Below are 26607 nucleotides of genomic sequence, written 5' to 3'. Positions count from 1 at the left end.
CTCAGACCTTGTTTCCTGTTCTATGGAACTTAGCTTTTGATGTAATCTTGAAATACATGCTGCAGGGGCAAGTTTGCCTGCAGCAAGATGAGATCCAAACCAAAATTAACTAAAGAAATTAGAGGCTTGGGTTAAAATCACCAAAGCTTGGTGGGATTTGATTGAGCAAAGGAACTTCTTATCTAACAGAATAAAATCTCTGATTTCTCCAGACTGGAAAGAGCCTTCTCAGTAAGAGACAGAAATTGGACCAGGCAGCTCCCATTTTTTTGTTCACTATTATTTAAATGTGTCTTGCATGCTTTTATTTTTAAATTGGCTGGGTTGTGAACAGTTTCAGCTCAATAAACTGTTGATGTTTTATTTTCTTAGATTCTCGAGTAGTTTGCTTTTATGTTACATCTGTCTTCAAGTACTGTCCTAACGGGGTACTCACATACATGTGACTTCCCTCTTTGCATGTTCCCATCTTTTTTTTTAATTTTACCTAAACCCTGGACCCTCTGAAGACACTAACCAAGCTCGCCATGGCTTTGTTCTGGGTGGAATTACGTGATACAAAATATATGCTAGCTGATAAAAAGAAGGATGAAACCAGTATATTGAGGCTGATGGAGAAATAATAAAGTTAATTGTCAACTTGATGACATCTGCAGATGTCTTCATTATAGCTCTATCTTATTTTCCCAGCCCTAAAGAGAGATAGACATGTTTTGGACAAACATGTACTTACCATTATGTGACATGCCGACTGAGAGACACTTCTGAAACCTGCAGTACTGACATTTATTTCGACTTTTCTTGTGAATTCGACAGTTGAGGTTGCATCTGTCATAAATTAACTTTAATCTGATTGTCCTCCGAAAGAAACCCTGTAAGAAATCCCCCCAAAAGAACAAAACAGGTGAAAAATATTGTAGCAGAAAGTCTGACACGTAGAATACAGAAATGTGGAATATGACAGTAGATAAGGACAGCAAGGTTATCTAGTCTAGTGCAATACCAAACAGCTGACTCAGTCTGAGACTTTACCCTCATATACTTGCAGCTAAGGATCCTTTGGGCTTACCCTGTGCTCTCTTGATTTTTGTTACTGTTTTGGCATCTACCACTGCCACTGGGAATCTGTTTCATGTATCCACCACTTATTCTCCAGAGTCTACCCCCCTTGATACTTGTGTCATGATCTCTTATTCTAGAGCTTCTTTTCCACATAACCCTGTTGTCTTTCCAAAGTATTTCAAACTGTATCCTACGACTGCACTGGACTTCTCCAGATAGACCATAAACTAGGTACAGATATGAGAGGCCCGACCACCCATCTTATTTCCTGCTTTGCTACTCTAGAATTTTAGTGAGACAGAGGCCTGATTTTTGTACTTTAACTAGTTAGATATGTGATCTGCATGCTCATCATTTGAGACTAAGTTACACCGACTCTACTAGATAAGCAATATCGAATCTAAGTACCTGTTTTAAGATTAGAAAAGAATCATTACTTTATAATGGGGTTAATGGTTTGATTAAAAGGGGAATGGAACAGCTCCCCTATGAGGACAGATTAAAGAGGTTAGGACTTTTCAGCTTGGAGAAGAGACAGCTGAGGAGGGATATGATAGAGATGTTTAAAATCATGAGAGGTCTAGAACAGGTAGGTGTGAATCGGTTATTTACTCTTTCAGATAATAGAAAGACTAGGGGGCACTCCATGAAGTTAGTATGTGGCACATTTAAAACTAATCGAAGAAAGTTCTTTTTCACTCAATGCACAAACTCTGAAATTTGTTGCCAGAGAATGTGGTTAGTGCAGTTAGTATAGCTGTGTTTAAAAAAGGTTTGGATAAGTTCTTGGAGGAGAAGTCCATTACCTGCTATTAAGTTGACTTAGAAAATAGCCACCGCTATTACTATCAACGGTAACATGGAATAGACTTAGTTTTTGGGTACTTGCCAGGTTCTTATGGCCTGGATTGGCCACTGTTGGAAACAGGATGCTGGGCTTGATGGACCCTTGGTCTGTCCCAGCATGGCATGTTCTTATGTTCCGCTTTTCCAGGTGCTTTACTACTGTTTGTAGCTTCTTACCTCAGTTGGTGGAGTAAAGTAGTCCTTGAAAAGCGAATTTCTCCTAGTTAGTCCCACTGCCTGTCACATAGGCTCATAGGGGTCCAGATTCAAAAACTGGCAAGCGGGTAAGTTATCTGGATATTCAGCGCAACATATCAGAATATGTTTCCCATTCTATATCCGGGTAAAGTTATACTTTAGGATTGCTATTTGTGAGCACTCACTTATCTGCATAAATTTAGCTGGATAGCACTCGAAACAGCGTTACCTGGCTAAATATGTGAGCCCACTCTAGCTGTGCATCCAGCCCCACTCCTTTTCTCTGTGTAACTTTGTCCACGGTTACCCACACAAAGGGGAATATATTTCAAGGGCCAACTTTATGCAGATAAAAGCCAATTTTTACCCACATAAATCGTTTGAATATGGACATAGCTGGGAACTCCAGATTTTTCCCAGAGACTCAGGGAATTTGCATGAATTGCCCAGGTCTCCTGGGGGGGGGGGGGGGGGGGGGGAGAAGGTGGAATACTAGAAAGCCCAGAGCCTCTGTTTACAGCTGCAGCCAGTCTCCTTCCTCTATAAACCTGCAGGAGAATAGGAGGGGAGAGGTGAGGAGAAATTGGAGAAGGGCTGCAGCATGCAAAGCGCAATCTGCAGCTGTGATTGCAGGACTTGGACTTACTCAGCTGAGGGGAGAATGAGGGTGCACAAGTCAGGGAACTGCGATTTATGGGCGGGGGGAGCAAAGAGAGTGCCGGGGTCAGGGAGAGAGGAAGGGGAAGAATGTTCAACGCATCCCTGGAAGGAGAAAAGTGGTGGTGGATTGGGGGGGGACAAGAGAGAGAGGAAAATGTGGATTAGTGGGGGTGGTGCTGAAAGAGAGAAAGCTGATACATGTTCTTCTCTGTCCCCATCCACCAACCAACAGCCATCTCAGGGTGACCACAACTCCAAAGTTTGCAGGTATGAATATGGACCTCTCAGAAGGCAGAGACCTTTTATGCAATTAAAATTGCCCACTCAAATCCTTTCTAAAACCCCCAACCCTTTTGAAGCAGTTTCTAAATCTCAAAGCTGGTTCTCTTTGAGCATGCCCTTGCTTTTAACCAGTTTATTTAGTAATCAAGTTCCTGAACCTCACACAAGTCTCCTAGATCCTATTTGTCTTCTCTATGTAAATTCTTTGGAGCAGGAACTATTTCTTTCATGGGTCTCTGTATTCAAATGTGGCCATATTCCATCCAGAAGCAAAAGGTCAAAATGTGTTCTTTCATTTCTTTTATTCAGTGGAAGAGTTGCTCATTGCCATGCAGGAGATTGACCTGGGCTTAACCAAAAACAAAGCTCCTTCTCGGCAGAGGTGGAGACTGAAGCGTTCACAGCCACAGGCGAAGGAAATCCAGCCATTGCTCAACTGTGACAACTACTAGTGGGCACATATCAGGCTTTGAAGGCAGTGCAAGAAAGATTGTAAGCTGTGCAGCAATGCCTGGGATATAGAGGGTGGCTATTACAGCTTAGTAATAAGAAAGGACACCTCACTCTTGTACCCACCTGCCATAAGTGACAATGAGCAGGGCTGAAGCAGGTTCCAAGGGGGCTGGAAGCTCGTGTGTGGTTGAAGGCAAGTTGGGTGCAAAGAATTCCCTCTGGGGCTAACAAGCCTCTAGAACACTGCCTACCAGGTCCAGCCCAGAGATGAGGGCTGTGGAGGACTTGGGTTTGATTCCTAGGCTAGGCTTCTATTTTCTGGGCCAGCTGGGGAAGCTGTGGCGGCAGCAGTCAAAGTCCCTTGAGGGGAGGGAGTCCTGGTCATCATGCAATGGCGATACCCAGTGGCCTTAGGGCTCCTGATTTCAAGGCTTTGGAGGAAGTCTTGGTGCTTGGCCCCTGGCCAAGGGTCATTGCAGCAAGAACTGGCTTAAATGAATTGGGAGGAGATATCAAATCGGAGAAAATCCCTAGGTAGTTGCATATGAAGGTTCATAGCACCACAGTCCAATGGAGTCCTTTTCTAATTGAGCTGAAGCCAGGTCCCACCTACCCTCCAAAATAAATCCAACTACATAAATAAATTCTGCACTGTTCTTGATATGAGTAAGTTAAACAGTCAAGAAGTTAACTGAGCTAACATTCTAACGTAGTACTTCAACATGATATAGTCATGCCATTGGTAAACTCTTCCTGCAACAATGGTATGTAGTACATCAATGGGGAAAAACTGAAGATAAGGGGGCTTAAAACATAAATAAATACTAAACTTCTCTATTATTCTCATACCCCCTATTTATGAACATACAACATGAAAAAGGCAGTAAATAAGCATGAAATAGAAACAGAAAACTCCAAATTGAAAATGGAAGTATATATTCTCATGTTTTTCAGCGGAGAACCTACTTTGCACCCTTCACACGCATGTACTCCATAATGAAACCCAGATGCCTTATCTCCACATACTCTACATTCTATAGCCATAAAAGAACTGGAGGCATCTTCAGCTGGAGGTTTACTGTACATCTGAGGTTGTTCTGAATAATAGGGTGGAGATGGAGGCTCCATTTTTATCACATCTGTGTGCAAAGAAAGAGAAAGACAAAGATCTAAATTTTGTCCAACTGCTGTGAACAATGCTTATCAGTCACTGATAAACACAGAACTGAATCTGGCTTGATAATGAAGTTTTGTTTTTTTTTAACCATATTATGACATAAATTAAACAGAACATTAAGAGTGATTTCAAATAATTTGGTTGGATTATAATGTCCTAACTTATATATTTGTTTCACAAGGTCAGCTATAAGGAATGTTTGAAGTTTTTGAGGTCCATATTCACACGGTCCGGCTAACAAAGTTATCTCGATAAACTTATCTGGCTAATGTTTGGAGATATATTCAACAGTGAAACTGCACTATTGAATATAGCCGGCTATATTAAAGTTAGCCGGCTAACTATAGCCATCTAACTTTAGGACAGCTCTTTGGCCCCACCAGACTTAGGCCTGGATTTATCAAAATGCAATAAATATCACATGCAATAGGAAAAGAGGCATGTTTTATGGTAGCCTGTTTATAGCAAAGCACACTATCTTAGCACTTCACATAGGTATTACCACAGAGTATAACTTTTTTGCAGTAAGTACCCCAATTCCTACCTACAACCACTGGGGAGAGAGAGAAAGAGAGAGAGAGAGACTAGCTATAAAGCCCTTATAGTACATAGGTATTTATACCTCTATATGAGGCCCACCTAGTACCTCGAACTGAGGTTTAGGTAGTAGTATAGGGATTAGGGGCCACTGACATTCAGAGTGAGACGTACGAACAGAACAGTACACTCTTGTGAATATTTGATGTCCTTCGGAGTGAGGAAACTGACTCAAAGATGAGATTTGTACAATGTTCTCTCAACCTAGCTTTAAGGAGTCTCTACCTGGGTAACATCAAGCTAGGTTGAGAGAACATTTTACAAATCTCATCTTTGGGTGAGTTTCTTCACTCCGAAGGACATCAAATCTTCACAAGAGTGTACTGTTCTGTTCGTACGTCTCACTCTGAATGTCAAAGTGGCCCCTAACTCCTACACTACTACTTAAACCTCAGTTCGAAGTACTAGGTGGGCCTCATATAGAGGTATAAATACCTACGTACTATAAGGGTTTTATAGCTAGTCTCTCTCTCTCTCTCCAGCAGCTTAAAATAGTGCAAACATTGCAAAGTGCAATAAAGCCATATCGCACAGCTTAACGCAAATGAAAAAGGTGTAGTTATTTCCCACATTAAAACTGTGCAATATGGCTTCGCAAATTGCCCCAAACTCCTCCCCTTTTCCAAATTTGCATCGCACCATGCATTATGGCATTTCTGCATGTGAAAACGCCATAAAACAATTTGATAAATGACCCCCTTAGCCAGTTAAATCATCCGGCTAACTCTGAATATTGGAAACTGGGTAATTCAACTCTTCCCAGTTACGCCCCCAGAACGCCTCTAACTCAGCCAGCTAAATTCTAGCCTCCTAACTTATTAGGGAGTTATAATTTAGTTGGATATATGCCCAAATATTAATTTAGCTGGCTAACCAAACATGTTATTTGGACAGGGCATTAAGATAATTATTGTTGTGCCATACTACACTCTTCCAATAATTTCCCTGTTTATTACAGGATTATTGATTAAACTTACATTTCATGGATCCAGGCAAGTATTGCTGGTAAACCCAGTGGTCTTTATCACAACAGTAAAGGGGAAATTTTGAATAGTCCACGTGGTATCTGTCATGTACACTGAGTCCAGTTTCCAAAAGGAAAGCACATGCATAGTTTCCCTTTGAGGAATAGCAGCTGTAAAGTATGTGTGCTAAAAGTGGCTGCATATGTAACTCTTAGTGTGAATTCCCACTCTGACACCCTAATACAAGCCAGGTCCCTTTAAGACTTTCAGAAATCTTGAAGTCCTCACTTGGGGGTCTCTTGCCTGCGTGTGAGCTTAATTGCACAGCAGAAGCCTGCCAGTGGAAGCCATTTCCAGAGCTAATTGAGTAAAGTTCTGGATACAAGCCTGTGGGAGGTACCCTATTATTGTTTGTTTGAAAACAGTACCCTGGAGTTTGCTGAGAAGCAAGCAAGCTGTAAGACTTAGCACAGACTGAACTGGCATTCACCTAAAGGACAAAGGAGATGCTAATACTACTACTGAGATCAGCAACATGATATGATTGCAAGTTTAAAAAAGCCACTGCATGTATGGAGCTACTTTATATTTTGTGAAAATGGTTGTATAATTATAATTGTGCATAATTATATTAGCACTCAGATTATTTCCTTATCCAATTGCCTCAGTAAAACTCATCTGTTGCAATTCCTTTATTTTTGCATTTTTATTGCTACTGAAAGCGCTAATCATTGCATACTCAGAAGTAACAAGCATGCAGGAGATCCAATGGATTTGTTCTCTTGTTTAAAAGTGCAGACATTCGCAGGCAAAATTCCATCAGGAAGAGCCCTGGTAAAAATGAGGAGCTTGCGTTTGGAGATTCTATTTTTACCCTCTTCCCTATAGCTACTGCATTCCCCCTGGAGAGCCTGAAGTGAGGGTTATATGTACTTTGTACTTATTTATACAGGCAGCTGAATAGAGGCAAAATAGCACATGAACTAAATTTATATATGAGCTATTTGACTCCCTTGACCTAAACCCACCTACAGAATTGTTTCTTTTGAACCTGGCTAAGAAGACGCACACTGTGAAGTCTGCGTATACGTTTAGTCACAGTAGAGCAGTTTTCAGACAGACCAATTCATTGGTAAGCTGCTATCTACCTGGGCAAATGGCTTTGAAAGTTGCCCTCTGGAGCAGTGGTCCCCAACCCTGTCCTGGGGGCCCACCAGCCAGTTGGGTTTTCAGGATATCCACAATGAATATGCATGAGAGAAAATCTGCATGCCATGCAGATTTGCCATGCAGATTTTCTCTCATGCATATTCATTGTGGATATCCTGAAAACCTGACTGCCTGGTGGGTCCCCAGGTCAGGGTTGGGGACCAGTGCTCTAGAAGACCGTTAGTTTAAATACACATGGAGTTCTGTATTCAAAAGCTATCTGGCTGCATGAAGATTTGGGCATTTCTTCGGCTAAATTCTAGCTGGATATTAAGTTAGCTGGCTAGAATTTAGCCAGATATGTTAGGGGCATACCAGGGGGCTAAATCTGGTCAGCCCGTAGGCCTGTCCTAAAGTTAGCTGGATAAAACTTATCTGGATAACTTTAAGATAGCTGGATATATTCAGCAGTGCAGCTGAACATATGGGCTAAGTTTATCCAGCTAATTAGCTGAGCTGCAAGGTGGCTGAACATGGGCCTCTAGGAGTACCTCCACCTATAGAATGGGATGTTAGGAGTACATGACATTTGAAATGCTGTGGTTGAATATCTCTCTTTAACATTATATTTCTTTAGAAAGCCATTATAAATTAATAGCAGTAATGTTATCTATATTAGCCCACAATGGGTGACTAATTTTCCATACCAGCAACGCTTACTCTATTATAGGAAATGTTGTCATTTACTGTAATTTAAAATAAGCAAATTCTAGCTCAAACCTTCATGGCAACAATCTATCTATAATCATATTCCTAGAAACAGAGAAAACATCAGCAGAAAAGGACCACTTGCTCCACCCAGTCTGCCCCCTTTCTATTGGATTACTGTGCTGTCACAGTTCTCACTCAATCTGTGATCTTCTCCTTCCTTGTGACACTAAAGTTCCTTTGTGACAAGCCTACGCATGCCACTCTTTTGGATTCATAGCCTACACTAGAAGTCTGTTCCAGGTATGTTTATCCGGCTAACTTTTCTAGCCGGACTAAGGCTGAATATGGATTTCTTAATTATTTGTCTTTCCAAACTGGAGCTTAAGTTAAGTTACATGAGGTACTGTTGGTTAAACCAGAACAATAAATACCATAAAATTGCAAGATCTGGGAATACTTATGACACAGTAATGCTACTAAGCCACTATTTTCTTTAGTACTATGCAATTTATACTATTTTTCTTTATTTGGATTCCTTAAAATAATGCATTGATTAAGGAAATGCAGGGACATTTTTTTCATTTTGATTTGTTTCATTCATTTTCAAATAATTTGTATTTGGGGTTTTTTTTTTCATTTTGTGCAAAATAGGAAAATAGGGTGCAATATTTGTGAATAGTGTGAACTATTGTCTGAAACAAATGAACTAAAAAATGTTCGGTGGGGACTGTGCCTTCATTTTGGGGAGAAATGAACAAAGATGAAAATACCTAATTCAGTCTGGATTACCATTCATTTTAAAATGAATGCACATCTCTAGTATTCTTTCAGTGTCACAGAACTCTTAAACCATGCTAGCGATATTAAGGAAGAAGAGTGCTTTTTTAAGGGAAGCACCCCATGGCAAAGATATTATCTGACATAGGTAGAAGCATTTTCTTTCATATAATAGCCCAGTGTTATTTACACAATGCATATTATACAAAATCTAAACATGTTGGTATTTGTCCTAATAGCATCAGTGGTGTTAAAACTAGGAAAAACTGCTCATTTTCATCCCACAGCAACTATATTGTCCTGTGGTCCCTGTGAGCTTGACATTTCTTCTGATTTGGTCCTAAATAGATAGAAACATAGAAACATGATTGCAGAAAAAAAAACATTTGGCCCATCCAGTCTGCCCATCTGTCCAATTAATTCAGCATTATAGTTCCCATCGCTACTTTACAGATCCCCTGTATTTATCCCATGCCTTCTTGAATTCAGATATTTTGTCTCCTCTTCACCACCACTACTGGGAGTAACAAATAGATTAAAACAATCTGAAGAAAATAAAATAAAATGCATACTTTGACATTCTTGTAGTTTTATATCATACTTATAGTCATAGGTTATCTGGTCAGTTCTCGCCAGAGCAAGGTCTTCATAGTGTGCGGTGGATATGCTTGAGAAATCCAGTGTGGTAAAGGGCTTTATGTCAAAAGACTGAGAGTGGTCATTCATGCCAGACAGGTCCATTGTGCTGATTCCAAAACTCATGGGCCAAAATGGTATCTCGGTATCGACCATGTTAATTCCTGAAAGAAATACAAGACACGGTCATACTTTTGGAATAATGATGTAAAATATTCATTTCAGCAATGTATTATTTACAGGGAATTAAACAGGTTGCATTTAAAACTAGGTAAAGCAAGAAGAATTTATGCCCAAATCTGCATTTCCATACATCTCGATTACTCGCAAACTCTTGAAAAAATACTGTCAACAAATAAAAACGTACTTTATAGTATTAATACCTGCTAACAGACTCAGAAATTGTACACAGAATGATAATAGTGGGAGCAATCCTTTGATAAATAATAATTTATACTTATAATGATTGCATAGCGCCAGTTTTGGAGTAAAACCCACAATGGAGTAAAACCAGTTTTGGTTTTACTCCATTGTGGGCAGGGAAATATAGTCCTGTTTTTCTCAAGGAAATCAGAATTATATAAGCATGCATAGAATGGCGCAAACGCAGCTCTGAATAGTTAGCCCTGCAGATCATGCTGTAGTGCTGTTCACTGTGGTACAGGAGACACAGGTTCAAGGCTATTGTTCTACATAGTCAGCAGAGGTCGAGAGCGAAATGGAAGTGACGCGCCCAATCCTAAGAGAGGGGAATGTGGCTGCCACTACTGTGCAATCCCTGTTGGCTATACAGTAGCACTTAGGGATAGTTGCAGAGGAGATGTCCCTCCATCTTCCTGGCTCATGTGTCACGGAGGGCTAAGAAAACAATCCCCCACCCCAGGACGGACTCAAACTGTCTCTTATGAAATGGAGTTATATAATCATCCTATGCATACAGGATTTCATTCTACAGCAGCACAGTAAAACATACAAAATAATGAAAACATCGAGGTCCATATTCAAAATCCATTTAAACAGATAACTCATAAGTTATCTGTCTAAATAGCAAAACAGGCATATTCAATCACTTATCACTTATAGCTGGATAGGAAGTTACTGGCTATAATTTAGCCAGGTAAAAAAGGGGTGTGACAGGGGCGTTTCTGGGAGGATTGAATTATTCACCTAACTTAGCTGAATAGTGCATGTATCCAGCTCAGAAGCAGGTCTAAAATTATCCGGCCTTCTGTGGCCGGATAGCTTGCTACTTATCCGGCTCTCTTGGAGCTTTTGCTAAAAAAAAAAAAAAAAAAAAAAAAAGATTTCAAGTGGCTATGGCCGACTTCCTTTCTCTCCCCACCTAAGAATAAAGACGCCCAATCGGGCCTTGCATTCCCCCCACCCCACAGCTCATAAAAACAAAAATGTGGTGGGATCATGGCAACCGTCCCATCCCTCCACCCTCTCTCCCAACAAACCACTTCTGAAAAAAAACTGGAGGCCAGGCCCTCTCATCCCACCCCCGGCAATATAAAGTATCATCTCTCCGCATTCCCCCCCCCCGGTTCCCCCCCCCCCACTTCCCGATGCCTGAAAATCCCCACCAGGAGCGGGGTCTGCACTTATCTGCTCCCAGCAAGACCCAGAGCAGCTTCTGTCAAGCGCTAGAAGAAACTAGCAATGGAAACGTAAACTGAGTATAGATTACGCTTCCAGTGCAGCTTGACAGAAGCTGCGCTGGACCTCACTGGGAGCGGGTGAGTGCAGACCCCTGCTCTCAGCGGGGGGTTTTTTAGGCATCATGTAGCCAGATAACTTTAAGAAAGGTTATTCAGCGGGACGATTATCCCATTCAATATACGAGTCAAGTTAGCTGGCTAACTTGTCCACTAAATGGCTTACTGAATATTGGCCTCATCATATGTACAATTACAGGTAATCCTTCCTCAAAAGCCCCACTTCCTTCTCATCTCTATTCCGAAAGGGATAAGTAGGTGCATTTTCATAGCCTGAAGTTTTGTATTTTTTTTTATCAGAATATGTAATCAGATTTTAGATTGCTTTCATAACCTTTCTGATCAGGCTAGGCATAAAATATTCTGACCACTTTTTAGAATAATATATCATTTTTTGTGGAGATGTGAAAACTAAAAATGACAGAAGCAACGCAGACCAGTAACAGAGGAAACTTACTGCCACTGAACCATGGACTAGATTTTCCATAATAAACCCGCCTCTTTTTATTTCCACAGATTGCATAAAGTTTTAAATCAATATTATTCATGGTAGTCGGATACAGAAATATGTTAACAGGTTTGTTCTTTCTAAGTGTTTGATTTAAACTCATAATTGGCCTGAAATGCAAACTTTAACCCTTGCCTAATATGAATTTGTGTGGCCGAGTTTTTCTGGGGCTGTTTTGAGGCCTTCCACAATCAGATAAACTGCTGCTCTACAACCAGGGGCTGCAGCAATTTGGAACTCTGGTAATGAAACTGTGCAGGTTTACAAATGAGCAAGTCACTTGATGTCACCCCAGTACTGCTTTCCAAGGTCTTGCTTTATTAATAAAATAAACAATTGACAGCATTTAAAATGGAACAGAGTTCCATATTTGTATCAAAAGAAATTACTTTAGTCTCAATATCAATCTCCAAACGGGACATGGCAGCGGAAATGTATACAAAACTTTCTTTTATAGCCAGAGCCAACGCAAAGGGATTAGATCAGTGGTTCCCAACCCTGTCCTGGGGACCCCCCTGTCAGTCAGGTTTTCAGGATATCCACAATGAATATGCATGAGAGAAAATGTGCATGTGAAGGCCACAACATGCTCATTTTCTCTCATGCATATTCATTGCGGATATGCTGAAAACCCGACTGGCTGGTGGCCTCCATGCAATTAACTTTAAAAAAAATAACATTTATTGCATTAGTATGAACAACATACTAACAGATTAATAATATAATAGATTTATTTTACACGAGGAAGGAGCATATGATTTTGACTGCACATTATCATGCATCATTATCGTGCAATTTGTTCTACACATTTCACAAAATATGTACTAGAACAAAAGCACTTTATAATGCAGAATCTTACTTTCTGTGCTTTCAGTTAGGTAAATATAGAAATGAGTTTCTTCAAGTCAGTGTTCTGTGTGGATTTCATGTTCTGTTGACAAGGTGAATAGCTCAAGTCTTTCATCCATCACTGAGGAACGAGCGTATGCCTTCAGCAACTTTAGCATGGAAAAGCTTCAGTCACCACTGGCCACAGAAACAGGGAGGGTCAAGTGAATGCGGAGAACAATAAATGTGGTGGGGGCCATTGTCGGTCAGTTCAGTTTTGCATGCAAAGTTCAATACACCTTGTGGTGATACACATTTTGAAGCACATTTCGCAATGGCTCACAATTCAATGCACACAACTGAAGCATCGGTATCTTTATATTCAAAATCATACACTACTGCAGATGCCAGCCAGAACAGTTACTGAAAACCATGCAAAAGAACACAGCCAGAGCCTATGTAGCAAGCTTGCCAAACTAAAATAGGACTCAAACAGATAACGTTGTTTAATAAAATGATTAAATGCTGGCCTTTTCAGGCAGCCTTCAGTTAAACAGCTTGCCTAATGTTTGGGTTAGGTGAGGTACTGGACTGTGACGTTGGTCAGACCAGAATTGGGGCATTTCACAGATTTTCGTTCTTGTATTTTTTTATTTTTATTTTATTGGGTTATGCAATTTTGTTGGGATGGGGTGGGGGGGGGGTGATAGTGGCTGGATTGAATGGCAGGTAAAAGTTATAATTCTTGTTTTAAACTGTGTTTAGTTGAATTTATTATATTGTTGTTAATATATTGTTTACATTCTTTTAATTCTGTGGAAGCTGCTTGGATGTTGTGAAAGGTGGGTTAGTACACGAGGTAAAATAAATAAATAAGCAAACAAAAAGCAACAATCCTACCTGAGAAAAGGGAGCATTGCAAATATTGCCCTAGAACATCAATACACCTCCTACTGAAAAAAATAGAACCAGGTGAACTTCTACAGCTCCCGACATAGAAACTGTACACTTAGACCAGTGACACACAGCAGACAGGAGCCACCATCTGTCTCCATTTCTGGGCTACAGGGTTTAGATGGTCTCCCTTTAGCAGCCTGTTGAAAATGCATCTAGATTCAACTGTACAGGAAAACAAATTGATTCAGCATATGTTTTTATAAATAGCCAGGAAGATGCAAGTAAAGTGCATTTATGGTGCAAAATCTGTGATCAAGGCTGCTGCCCAAAAATCTCAAACCTCCTTCAACAATCAAAACAGCAGAACCCACTTCCTGTACTTCAGATGACCCACCAAGACTTGCCAAAGTACTTTTCGTTAGGCCCCCAAACTGTCAGCAGGGCAAAACACAGTTACATAGTACATGATGACAAATAAAGACCAAAAAAAGACCAATCCAGTCTGCCCAGCAGCGATTTTATGCACATCTACCCCAAGCAGATCAGACTCCAACATGGAACCCAACCCCCTAATCCCACAGTAACTGCTGCTCTGCGAACAATTTAATTACTCAGACCTAGAAAGAACGTAGAACATGCACAGGGATTTGATGGATTAGAACACAAGGTCTGACAATTTCACTGACTTCATTCATTCTAGAATACGTATGTCAGTTACTGAGCAAGCTTATGGCAGCAATCATCTTTACCATCAGCTAATACCCAGCCTGAACGAAAGATCTGGTACAAAGCATTTGAGGATCTTTCAAGCATGCATGGAATAGACACTAAGGGACCTTGGCAGCAGAGAGAGAGATAGCAGACCTCAGATCACGTAAGACCTGCAACAGCACAAGAGGCAGGTACAAAGGGGTAGACTGGGTCCTACTCTGGCTAAGTATACCTATATCCTGTGAAATGAGAGGAAAACCACATGTCCTATGCTTTCCTCAAGTTCACTCATTGCAATTCACCTCAAATCCCAAGCCATCCTGTGAAAGACTAAGCCTTCCTGGACTATACGGTACAGGAGAAAGTAATAGTCAGAAGAAGTCCATTTTTAACAGTTTAAAAGTAACCTTGAATTTATAGCAAATATTCTTAATAGTGCAATGATATTACCTACCTACAACAAAAGAAATGGAACCTAATTAACCCTACTTTAACTTTAATATATGAAATTACTTAAACCTTGACATTTATGTTTTATCTAGCTCAAACCTTCCTTAGTAATTAGCACACTGGAGTTGCATCAGATGCTATTAAAATGCTGAAGCTTGTTTCATAAAGGGAAGCATGGATCCCTCAGGAGGCAGTAACTGGCAAACATACAAAAAAAGAACCTTGAGGGCTGGTGATGAATCATGGTCAGTTCTAGAGTCAGGAAAGCTGGCTTCTTGTCTGTGACCTTTGCACTATTTTGGCAAGCAGAAATGACTAACTGTGCCAAAGAGCTAATGTGGGAGCAGGCCTCTCCTTGTCACATAAGTGGCCTCATGGGGCACGGATTTAAAAATAAACTCCCATTTTTCAGATGATGCAACCCTTCAAAACCACAGAACTCTCTTAATGAACTACCTGGGTATGCCCTGCTCCTCGGATTTAATTTTTTGCCTGCGGCCATAGGTTCCTGATCCAGTGAGGGCTCCAAAGCAACGCAATGCTTGAACCCAATGAAGTAAAACCCCCAAAGGACACAGGGTGCTGCAAGAAACTTAACCCTGGATTCATCAGCCTGCTATAAATAAAGCGGAATGATGAGCCACGAAAAAAAAGGGGCAAGGGGTGACAGTGAGCAGGCGGCTGGCATCGCGGAGATGCGTTTTTGCCCGTCGCGATTGTGGCCACACTGCACACTCGCCCCGTAGCACCAATGAAATAGCTGTAGCAATTTCCGGTGCTAATGCGGGTGATAATGTGCAATACATTATTGCCTGCAGTGCTACAGGACCCATATTTTCCTAAACCCCGTCCAAACTCCTCCCTTTCCCTAATTTACATTTTTGCTTCGTGAAGCAGTAGTTATCGCGTGAGTTAGGGCGTTATCGCGTGCAATAATGTCTTAACGTACGCGATAACGGCCCATCACGATTTGAAGAATGACCCCCTAAGTGGAATGATCCCCCCTGAGCTCCTACTGGATGAATGCCCCAGCATGCCACTTGAGGGGATTGGTTGGCAGAAGTATTACATTTAAAGGATGAAACATTAAACTACAACACATTCTGTGTTTCACATTATTGCCGCTGGAAATCCAAAATAACTTACTTGTGCTGGGATATCATTCTTCATGGAAGTGATTGAGTAGTGCCTGTTTAAAGTATTAGAATTCAAATCCATTTTTGGATGTTAATGTAGTACTTTATATATTTTCTCTCAAAAATATATTTTATATGAAAATATGGACTAATCTCCTAAGGGTTTGGGGAAGAAGGGATTGGGAGTAGATGAGTGGGTGACTGGTGTGAATGGGTTGTATGGATGGGTAAATTTAATGGCTATTGAAAAAGAAGGGGGTTTGATATTAATGTTGTTGATCTGTTGCGGGTATTTGGGCAACCCTTCTGATGTTTGATAGTTGTATTGTCATTATTCTTTAATAAAAATGATTTTGACAAAAAAAAAAAGATTCCATGGGCCTCTTTGAAAATGGAATTTATCTCAATGTCAAACAAAATTCCAATGTGGGTTGTGTTTTTTGGCCTGCTAGGATTTGCCCTCTATAAAGAACCTAATCAGGGTCAGAAAAACCATGGTGTAACATATGCATTCTTCATCATTGTACAGCACTTTGGACCTAAGAGCCACACAAATTAATTAATAACAGATCTCACGCTCCCTCCTTTTCTAGGTCATTATCACGGTAACCATACAAAGTAATTTTTTGTAATCATATCTGGGTTTTGCAGAAAATAGGACTTTCCAAGTCAAATTGGGCAATTACATTTCTGACACCTTCCCAGTCGATACTGGTGTCCCACAGGCTGCTCAGCTCTCTCAGCTACTCTATTCAACATTTATCTGCTACCAGCAAATTTAGGAATCAACTTCTACCTTTATACAGACGACATTCAATTCTACATTCCTTTCGACAAAACACTTGAAAAATCAGCATCAAATCTGTCAACATACACGAGTGCATTACAACATAAACTCTCTCAATTGAAACTAACTCTAAACCCAAAAAATACTGAAATTGTGTGGTTATGGAGAAATTCAACGTTAATCAAGCCGCCATCCCTAGACCTAGGAATTTTTAATGTTACTCCCTCAGATCAAGTACAGGACCTAGGAATACAGCTCAATGAGAACTTAACAATGAAAAAGCATATAAGCAAATTAATTAAAACAGGATATTCCAAGCTAAGAATACTACACCGGCTGAAACCATTACTAACAACCCAAGATTCCGCACTGTTCTGAAACTTAGATTACTGCAACTCACTATTATTAGGCCTACCCTCAGGACTATTAAAACCACTACAATTACTACAAAAGGTCTCCGCCAGACTCTTACTAGGGACAAGGAAATTTGACCATATCACCCCCTTGCTGATACCTCTGCACTGGCTTCATGTACAATAGAGAATTCATTATAAAGTATTAACTCTAATTTTTAATATCATCAGCAGTAACCCCTTGTTTAACTGGAGTGACACCAACCATGCACACCACAGAGATTCCTAAGATCACAAAACAAAGGACTTCTAAAGGTGCCTACAACACGGAAAACACACCTAACACAAATAAGTGACCAAATGTTTTCCATAGTACGTCCTAAGCTGTGGAATTCTCTTCCAGAATCATTACGTCTGATAACAGAAAGAAAGAGGTTCAAACGTGAACTAAAAAAATGGCTCTTTAGAAATGTATACGATTTAGCATAAATTACCAATATGCCAATAACAACACTGCCACTAACAGACATCATGATAGCAGAATGAACAATATGCACTGAACGACGTAATGTGAAATGATAGGAGAATTAGAATTTGTATTTATAGTCATGTTGACCTAGATGATGTATGAAAATGCACTAGAATATGTATTTGCTACAACGCTGAATGAATGTTGAACCAGGATGTGAATGTCGACCAAGAATATGAATACTGATTTTGTAAACCGTTGTGATCTTCTTTTGGAACAACAGTATATAAAACACCTAAATAAATAAGTAGATAAGTAAATAAATAGTTCTTGTCTTTTAAATGGAACAATCTTTTTGAAGCGGGAAAGTGAAAAATATACAGATAAAATAAATAAACATTATGTCCTTTGGCACATTTTGGCTATCTCATTACAGATAGCTAAATCCTGGCTCATAAAATCTTCCAGCTGAAAACAAGAGTTGGAAGATAGCTAATGTTAGGTAAGTTAAAAACCCCATGGTCCTCCGGTAATCACAGCTGGCACTACCTCTGGCTTTCAGTGTCACATGCCACTTTGCTCTTTCCTTTGGGGTTGAGAGGAAATGAGAAAACTGGCGTATAATGCTGAAAGGCAGGCCAAATTACTCCTGCGCTAGTTGACATGGACTCATAGCGCATTTTAGTTTTCTTACAAAAACATTATTAGCTGAAATTGGAGGTTAGCACTAGACGGCACCCAGTTACACAATAAGAACATAAAAATGGGTTGTCAGAACACTCCAATTTGCAATTGCTTTCTTCATCCTCAGTGCTAATTGCATGAGAATCAAACCCTATAAATATCAAAGTTTACCTTTCTTGAATGCTGATGATATTAAATGTCCAGTTTATGCCCACTGAGAACTGGAATTCCCCTGGACTCCAGTTAAGACACAGCAAGTAGACAGATCCATCTTTTGAGGTGAAGTACTGATCCAGGGATTTGCTCCACTTGCTTTTTGAGGATCTGGAAGAATTATTTCACTAGCATATGTTATATAAATAACTTTGTGCTTTCCTCTGGTTTACTGCATAGAAAATACCCAATTTAGGCAAATTCGAAGAATCTTCAACTCTATGGGCATGAGGGCTTTTTTTTCTAGCTAAACAACATATGGATCTTATTTCCAAGAAATTTAGCTAAAGATGTAGAATGGTTGAAAACAGAGATCCACATTGATCCAAAATCTATAATTGGGGAATGTTCATCTAAAAATGGAAAATATTCTTAAAGTCATTTTGTAAAAAAGAAAGTTCTGGATACAAGAATTGATTTCCAGTATTAAAGTTACAATACTAAGTAGAGTCTTCCATTCATCATGTTGCCTATTTCTTGGCTCTGTTTAGGTATTCTTCCTAGATTTCCTTTCTGTTTTGTCCTATTTTTTTTTTGGGTGGGGGGGTAGCAAAAAAAAGTGTATATCTTTCATTGGGGCCACCCTATCCCACAATAAAAAGCTGCTTTCTAGAGTCCGTTTTTCAGATGATTATCCTCTTTCCACTGATAAGCCTATTTCAATGCTCATAAGTTGGTATCAGCAAGATCCTGCATCATGCAGGGGCCATCATCGAGCAATGGGAAGACCAAAAGGTGTTTTGACAATCTGTCTCTTAACACAATTGCAGGTCTCAGATCTGGTAGAATATCCCCAGTTCACTTTCTTGACCTGCCTATTTGGGTATGGAGGCAATTTAGGACCTTCTAAGTAGTCAATTCTAAATCCACCCTTGCTCTGATACATGTCTGATCCCAGTGGCAAGATCTGCCACATCTTCTCAGGGTCAGTCGCAGGTGTGGTATTAATTACTATCCTTCATTGCCAAGAAGAATTTCCTGTGCAACTTTAGGATTTTTTGTTGTTGTTGTGGTATGACTGTATAGAGGGAGTCTAAGGTCCTGTGTTTGCCACTTTTTCCCCGTCTGGCTATCCATGACTCTTCAGGCTATCCATGACTATCCCAGCAAGGATATGTTATGATCGGGAAGTGGATCCTTAGGCCGACCGTCGAATGAGGCGGTCGGGAGGCAGACACGCCCAGCAGAAGGCAGATCTTCACCTGGAAACCCGAGGCACCCCCAGAGGAGCTGTTGACGCCCGGGTCGCTAGGGCTTAGGTGACTTCACCCTGGAAGTCCGAGGTCCCCCCAGGAGGAGCCCGTAGGGACCCGGACCGCTGGGACTTAGGAGAGAAGCTGGCGTGGAAGAATTCCCGGGCCGGAACAGGAACAGGGTTAAGGCAGAAGCGGAGCGAGGACAAACCGGGTCAGGACTGGCAGCAGGAATCAGAAGCGAGTGTACAGTCCGTGGTCTAGGCAGGCAGCAGGAATCAGAAGCGAGTATACAATCCGTGGTCTAGGCAGGCAGCAGGAATCAAAGGTGAAAAGGCAATCCGAGGTCTAGGTAGCAGGAATCAGATACAGGAACGCCGAATCCGACAAGCAGGAACAGAAGTACCTGGAACAGCAACTAATCCTCAAAGAGTGACCTCGTTGCAAGGCAAATCAGGAAGGGCTGGTGCCAACTTAAATTCCCCGCCGGCGCTGACGTCAACTAGGGGGCGGTTCAGCACATCCGGGTGCTGGACCGTCAAAAGCCCGACCCTCGCACGCGTTCCCCTATGGGGGCGGAGTCAACCACGGAACTCGGCGGCGTCTCCCACGCGGAGAGGCCGTCACCATGCGGCCAGGCCGCGCCTGACTCCCGCGGTTCGCGGCAGGACCCCGGACCCGGCTGACGAGGTAAGGACTCGGGTGCCAGTGCGGCGACCGAGGCCGTAACAGGATATACAAACTATTGAGATTAGTTAGTTTAAGGCAGCCTGCTATTTCTGTTGCATTCTTACTACCTGTAGCCAATCTAGTTATCTTTGACCAAAAGAACTATAAGCCTATGAAAATTGTCACAATATATGCTATTGAATTGTCACTAGGTTTTACCTACATTAAGTGCACTTAACACAAGTAAATAGGCTTTGGAAAATTTACTATGACAGTATGTTACATCTACATTTACATTTTCCTTTGAAAATGACCCTGTATGTGGGTAGGAATCACACAACAGGCAATAGATCTTCCTGAAAACTCTTGGGAGTTTACTTTTATTCTTTTAAAATGGGAGAAAAATCATTAGAAGCATGAAATATCTATTCTGAGAATTCCAGAAAATATGGGCCATTGGGAAGCTGTAGTATGTGTGCATGAAAACTGATGATAGGCAACACATTCTGTACAGAACCAGGGACTACAGGCAAGAGCTCTTGCATTTGTTTGGTCAAAGATACTAGATTGTCTACAGGTAGTAAGACATTTTATTGGACCAATGTAAACTCAAAAACAGAATATGACAGCAAATAAGGAGCATAAGATCCATCTAGCCTGCACAATTTCATTCCTGGTGCAATGCCATAGATCCCCATTGATCTCTAGCTTTTCCTTCACTTCTTCGCAACTAAGGACCCTCTGTGCTTATCAATGCTTTCATGTATTCTATTACTGTTTTTTTTTCTCCATCACCTCCACCTAGGGTTGCCAACTAGCTCCAGATTTTTAGAACAGGTTGATCTAGTCCTGGCTTTATCCCCTTGCATGCAGGAACTTGTAGTCTTGTTTCTCTGAATAAATGCAAAGGGGTAAATCAGAACTACAATTCCCTGCATGCAAGGGGGTAAAACCAGGATTGGATCAACCTGTCCTGAAACTCTGGAGCCAGGAGACCATTCCATCAATCCACCGCCTTTTTTGTGAAGAAATATTTCTGGATGTTTCTTCCGAGTCCACTCCCACTTGGCACTGCTGAGGAAACAGATCCTCCCTTCAGATGTGATCCCAACAGCTCTCATGCATCATCATCTTCTTTGGATAATTATGTTGGTCTAATATATGTATGTATGTAATATATGGTATGTCCCAAGAATGAGAGGAAAACCAAATGTTCACAGATATCCAAAACAGTCTCTCAAGCCTCCTAGGTCAGAATGTAAATAGCAGATTTCACAAAAATAAACCCAAAGCAACGTAACCCCCAAGGAATCTTTCCTTCGGTTTCTCCTTGGGAATTTCTCATTATTCCTCAGGAGAAATTTTAGGAATGATCCTTTGCGTTTTTCTTTTGTGAAATCTGCTATTAACATTTTGGCCTATGAGGCTTGGGTTATCTGTGGCCACTTTCTTTTGCTCACTAGTCTGGGACATTGCAGCACATCTACAGATGCAGTTTGTCATCCTCCTTTATACTGGGTTCCAATAAACGGCATCACAGCCTACAAAGAAGTCAGATTATAAGACGCTGAAAAAAAGATACCGATTGATAACATAGGCTATTTAAGACAGAGCCAGTGGTATTTCTGTCAAAATAAAATTTTTAATAGCCTCTGAAAAAGGAAAGCAAACATGAGACATGCAGAAATAACTAGCCAGTCTGAATCATAACTGAGTTAACAATATGAACATGTGTTCATAATTGCAGGCCTCTGATGTGTTTTCTAATCATTGAAACTATTCCTCCTCCTCACTATTGCTTTTCATTCCTCTCTGGCTCTGAGAAACGAGAGAACATACTCTTTTTTTTCTTAGAGAAATGAATTATCTTAAGAATATATACAGGCAAAAATGGAGCAAACACTAGTTTTGTTGATGCTTTAGAAAGAGGAAAGATACAAAGTTGAGTGTGCTGCAAAATTGTCTGGAGATATTTGTGTCTGCTGATAGCTCCAGCTGTTCCCATAATTAGAGATAACACTATAAACATATTAGTAAAGTAGATTTTAGAATGATTAATTTCTTCCTGTAAGCTATTTGTAAAGGAAACAGTCTAACAGTCTTGTTGAGGGCACAGCATACTAAGGTACCAGCTAGTCCCCGTTGGAGGCCTAATTTAAAATCTGAAATTATACAAAGAAAATTAAAAAGTTTCAATGGATTTTTAGCCAGCCTTTCCATATAATGCTCAAGGCAGCTTACAGCATTATTCACATTCAGACAGGTACAATAACTCCCTGCCTCAAAAAGCTATAATTTAAATGGATACCTGAGTGGGATATGGGCCCTGGTTTCCCTGGTTCTTAGCCCATTTCTATTACATGAAGTAGGCCACTCCTCCTTCAACTCAACACCACCCTGATCACATGTGTTTATCAATATCATTTTATTACTATACTGTCTGACACAATAAATAGTAAATTGTCAGAGCTGGGTAGGGAAGATTGAGGGACGGGGATGGTACTGCACACTTTCATCAGAAGCCCCCTTCCTATTACTGTACAAAAAATGTGTTAAATGCTTCTGTCTGATATATGAATGTGTATAATTGATCTAACTATATTAGTGGTTGCCTCTAAGTACTCTTCGAATTACTATGTATGTCAACAGTCAAAACATCTCAAATAACAGCAGAATGCCTAATTTGTCTTGGAATAAAAAATGCAAGTTGTTAATTTTCAAGCGTTATTTCCAAATCTAGCATTGTACTTGTCAGACATGGCCATAAAAATTAAAAAAAAAGTATTCTTACTCTTGTTGGGTATGAATGCATTTCACAGAGCCAATCCTATTGTCTGTCTTATAGAATGCTCCTTTAAAAGTGGTCTATACTTTTATAATAAAACAAATGTTGCATATCTCATGCCATCAGTTTTCTTTTACTGCTTTTCATATTTCTAAAGTAACAGTACCTTTTTTTTTTAAATTTATATTTATTGATTTTCCGATCTAGATTACAACACTATAAGTACATAATCACATCATGATTGTTAATAGCTTAAACAGAAAAAGAAAAAACATTTTCCAATCATCATATATTAATCTAATTATGATATAATCAATGAAAACATTTCTAATAGTCACCTATTCAGAGGCTTGGCAATTAAAGGGAGAAAGGTACAGGAAAACTCTATTAACAAAATCTAGCATTGTACATTCCTGCACTATCTAATTTCCATTCACTGGGTAGAGGGGATAATGCGGCAGATCTTTGTTTGATAAAAATTTTTAAATGATCTGGCACAAAGAAAATAAAAGTATCTTGTTGTTTTTTAATTATACATTTGCACGGGAAGCGCAGGGTAAACGTATATCCTGTCGATATAGCGTCCTGGCGATAAACCAGAAAACCCTTTCTCCTTAACTGTGTGGTTAATGATAAGTCTGGAAATATTTTTACCATACTTTCATGAAAAGAGATAGGATATTTATCGAAATATAGTCTCATTACCTTATTAAGATCCAATAAATTCACAAACGAAACCAATAGTATACTCCGATCTATTATCTGGTTATTTGTACTTTCTAAGAAATTAGTGAGATTCCCTTGAAAGGGCATCTCTTCTGTATTCAAATTGGGGTTTTTCTTTGGCAAAAAGTAACAATAACTAATTATAGGCAATTCATTTTCAGAGAAACATAATACATCTTTAAGGAATTTTTGTAGCGTTTCCATCGGTACCTTGCCAGCTACTCGAGGAAAATTAAGTAAACGTAAATTTAAACGCTTAATATTATTCTCAAAAATTTCAATTCGTCTCGATAATAAATCTCTATCCTTTACTACTGCAGCTTGAAATTCTACATTCTTTTTTCCCCATTTCCTCTAAGGATTTAATTCTTACTTCAGACTTATTAATAGCACTTTGGATAGCCATTACCTCCTGAGCATTTTTCCCTGCAATGGAGTCCATTTTTTTCTCAAGCCCTTTTATATTAGATGCCATCATTGCCATCATATCCCACAATAACTCCAGCGTTACCACCGAGGGACGTATCAGGTTCTCTAGGGCTTCATCACCACCCGCAGCTTGATCTTCTTTACCTGACACAGTTACCTGTGGGGTTTGTATCCTAAGTTCTCTTATCAAACCCACATCAGATTTCTCTGTGTTTGAGTCTCCTGCGCCGATATCTCCAGTCAGCACTTTTGACCCAAAGGTGTTAGGCTGCACTGGAGTGCTTCCCAAGAGTCCCTCTGTTACCCTCTGTATTGGTGGTAGTCCTAGGATGGGACTCAACGAAGCCTTCTCTATAGATTCAGACCGCCCTATAGATTCAGACCGCCCTCCCAGTTGGTCTTGGCTGCTGGATTCTGTGCAGGAGCAGTCATGAAACGAACAATTTCTTGCTGTATAGGAGACGGAAGGGGTATTGAAGGAAACACCCTCAGTTTTCCCTTCCGTTTTGGAGGCATATCCAAAAAAGAGATAACAACAAACCAGCAAACTGTTCGTTCCTCCGCAGACAATGCCGTCAATTCCGCCTCTGTGGCAGCTATCTCCCTGGTCAGGATTCCTCCTCTAATCCTCTCTAACCCGAGCTAAGCCGAGCAAAGCTGCACGCCGGCAACGGGGGCGCGCCTAAGAGACGCCGATCTTATGGGCATCTCCTCAGCTCCTCCCACTGACGTCGGGGCTAGCAGGAAACAGTTCAACCAGGTAATACGGGAGCTCACTGGAGTTCTCTTCCAACCGGCGTGCTGCTGCCAACAGTACCTTTTTATTTGAGAAGAGCTCCCAACTTCTGTAAGAAGAGGTACAGTTAACATGGTGCCTATCTGTTTGCACCTCCTCCTTCTGACAGGACCACAACCGAGGGGCCTAGAAGCAGTAACTACTGACTTGGAATAAGAAGAGAGCAGTACTGGGAAGCAGCCATTAGGTGCCATGCCTAAAGAAGTTCCACTCAATCCCACCCAGTTAGGGATGAAAGACAGGAAGGGGTTGCAGTGTCACAGAGAAAGGGATTCATCAGGTAACTGGGATGGACGCCTAAGCCAGCATCAGTCATCAGCTAGTTTAGGGGGTTTTCAACCCTGTCCTTGCGCGCCTCCTAGCCAGACATGATTTTCAGGATATCCATAATGAATATGCATGAGATTTACAGGTACTGCCTTCACTAATGCAGATCTATCTCATGCATATTTATTATGGATATCCTGAACATATCATGGACTAGGGGGCTCAAGGACCCTGATTTGGTTCGATTCCCATTGTCTGCACCTCCCTTACCTCCTCTACTCCCTGCCTATTGCAGATGGAGTTCAGCTGTAATGCAAAGCAGTTTGCCTATCTCTAAATCACAAAATCAGCCACAAAGTTCTCATCGATGCTTTGGATTTGCCTGGTGTTCTTTGTGTTTTATCAGAGCTATTTATGTGTAATCTTTGCACTTGTTAACACTGTGATCATTATGGGATTAATCATGTGTGTCACACCTGCTATTTAAATGAACTGTGAACACGTTGCTGGATTACTTCACAGAGATTCAAGAGGGTGGAAGTTTGAGTTGGCACTAGATGAAGCAGCAACATGCCAGCTTTTACCAGTACTCTCTAACAGAGAAGTCACTGGAAACTTGAAATTTTACCACAGGAGCATAAAAAAGTCACTTAAAACATGTTGTAAAATATATCCAGTATATTTATTTAATAACAGGCTGAAAACAAAGGAAATCAGAGTTCAAATTCTATGTGATGGAGTCTATAGGAAACTCTCTCTGACCACCTCAAGGCACCGGGCACAGCTGTCTCACCCAATCTTTCTTAAGATCCAGATCCACAAGGAATCCTGGGTGAAGGGAGGCACCCATCACCAGTATACAAGTACTCAGAGCCTAAAAGGGTTAGAGAGGCCCCGGGGAGCAGGCAGGAAGCCAACCTACGCTCAAACCTGCTATGTTTGAGGTGTATACTACCTGAATTTTAAGATGAGCTGTATCATTTCTTTGTTTTTTACTGTAGATAAATTGCACAAAAGGAAACAGCCAGAGTCTGCCTCCTTCTTCCTGGCTGTTTCCAAACCACAATCACCCAAGTTACCACACTGTTGCGTTGGAGGTGGACTCTTGGACCAAGGTGGGGTTGACGCAACCCATAGGTAAGGACCTATGGGTTCCCACCGTCAGCAGGTGGAGTGGGCTGAAGGTAGAGGCCGCTGGAGTTTCACCTGTACCAGCCTTCGTTCCCCGTGGGTTGAGCCTTTGGGTGCCAGGGCTGGCAGGACTTAGGTGGGCCTCGAGGTTGGTTTGTGAGGAAAGGTGGTTCAGCCCAGAGACAGCCGTCAATAGGTGGCGTAGTCCTACCCTGGTCTGGGTTCAGTACAGGAACTCAGGCGCCAATGGAAAGGAGAGCAACTGGAGGCGCTCAAGCAAAGAAAGGCTGAAGCCTTGTAAGTCCATGTCTAGGGAATAGGCTAGAAGAGACATCACTGACAGG

The 26607-nt window shown here is 40.9% G+C and overlaps 1 protein-coding gene across 1 annotated transcript in view; it reads right to left on the bottom strand.

The window, feature by feature from the left end:
* The window catches only part of PPARG (peroxisome proliferator activated receptor gamma), a 151632-nt gene that overhangs the window by 85647 nt on the left and 39378 nt on the right, over positions 1-26607 (bottom strand). The window contains 3 exon segments of the mRNA XM_029600784.1: positions 734-872; positions 4468-4640; positions 9450-9677. Coding sequence (XP_029456644.1) covers positions 734-872; positions 4468-4640; positions 9450-9669 — 532 coding nt within the window. The 5' untranslated portion in view covers positions 9670-9677.

This window comes from Rhinatrema bivittatum, chromosome 4, assembly GCF_901001135.1.
Source record: "Rhinatrema bivittatum chromosome 4, aRhiBiv1.1, whole genome shotgun sequence".
Classification (NCBI taxonomy): domain Eukaryota; kingdom Metazoa; phylum Chordata; class Amphibia; order Gymnophiona; family Rhinatrematidae; genus Rhinatrema; species Rhinatrema bivittatum.
Note: the sequence above shows the minus strand (reverse complement) of the source record. Positions and strands in the feature narration are given on the sequence as shown.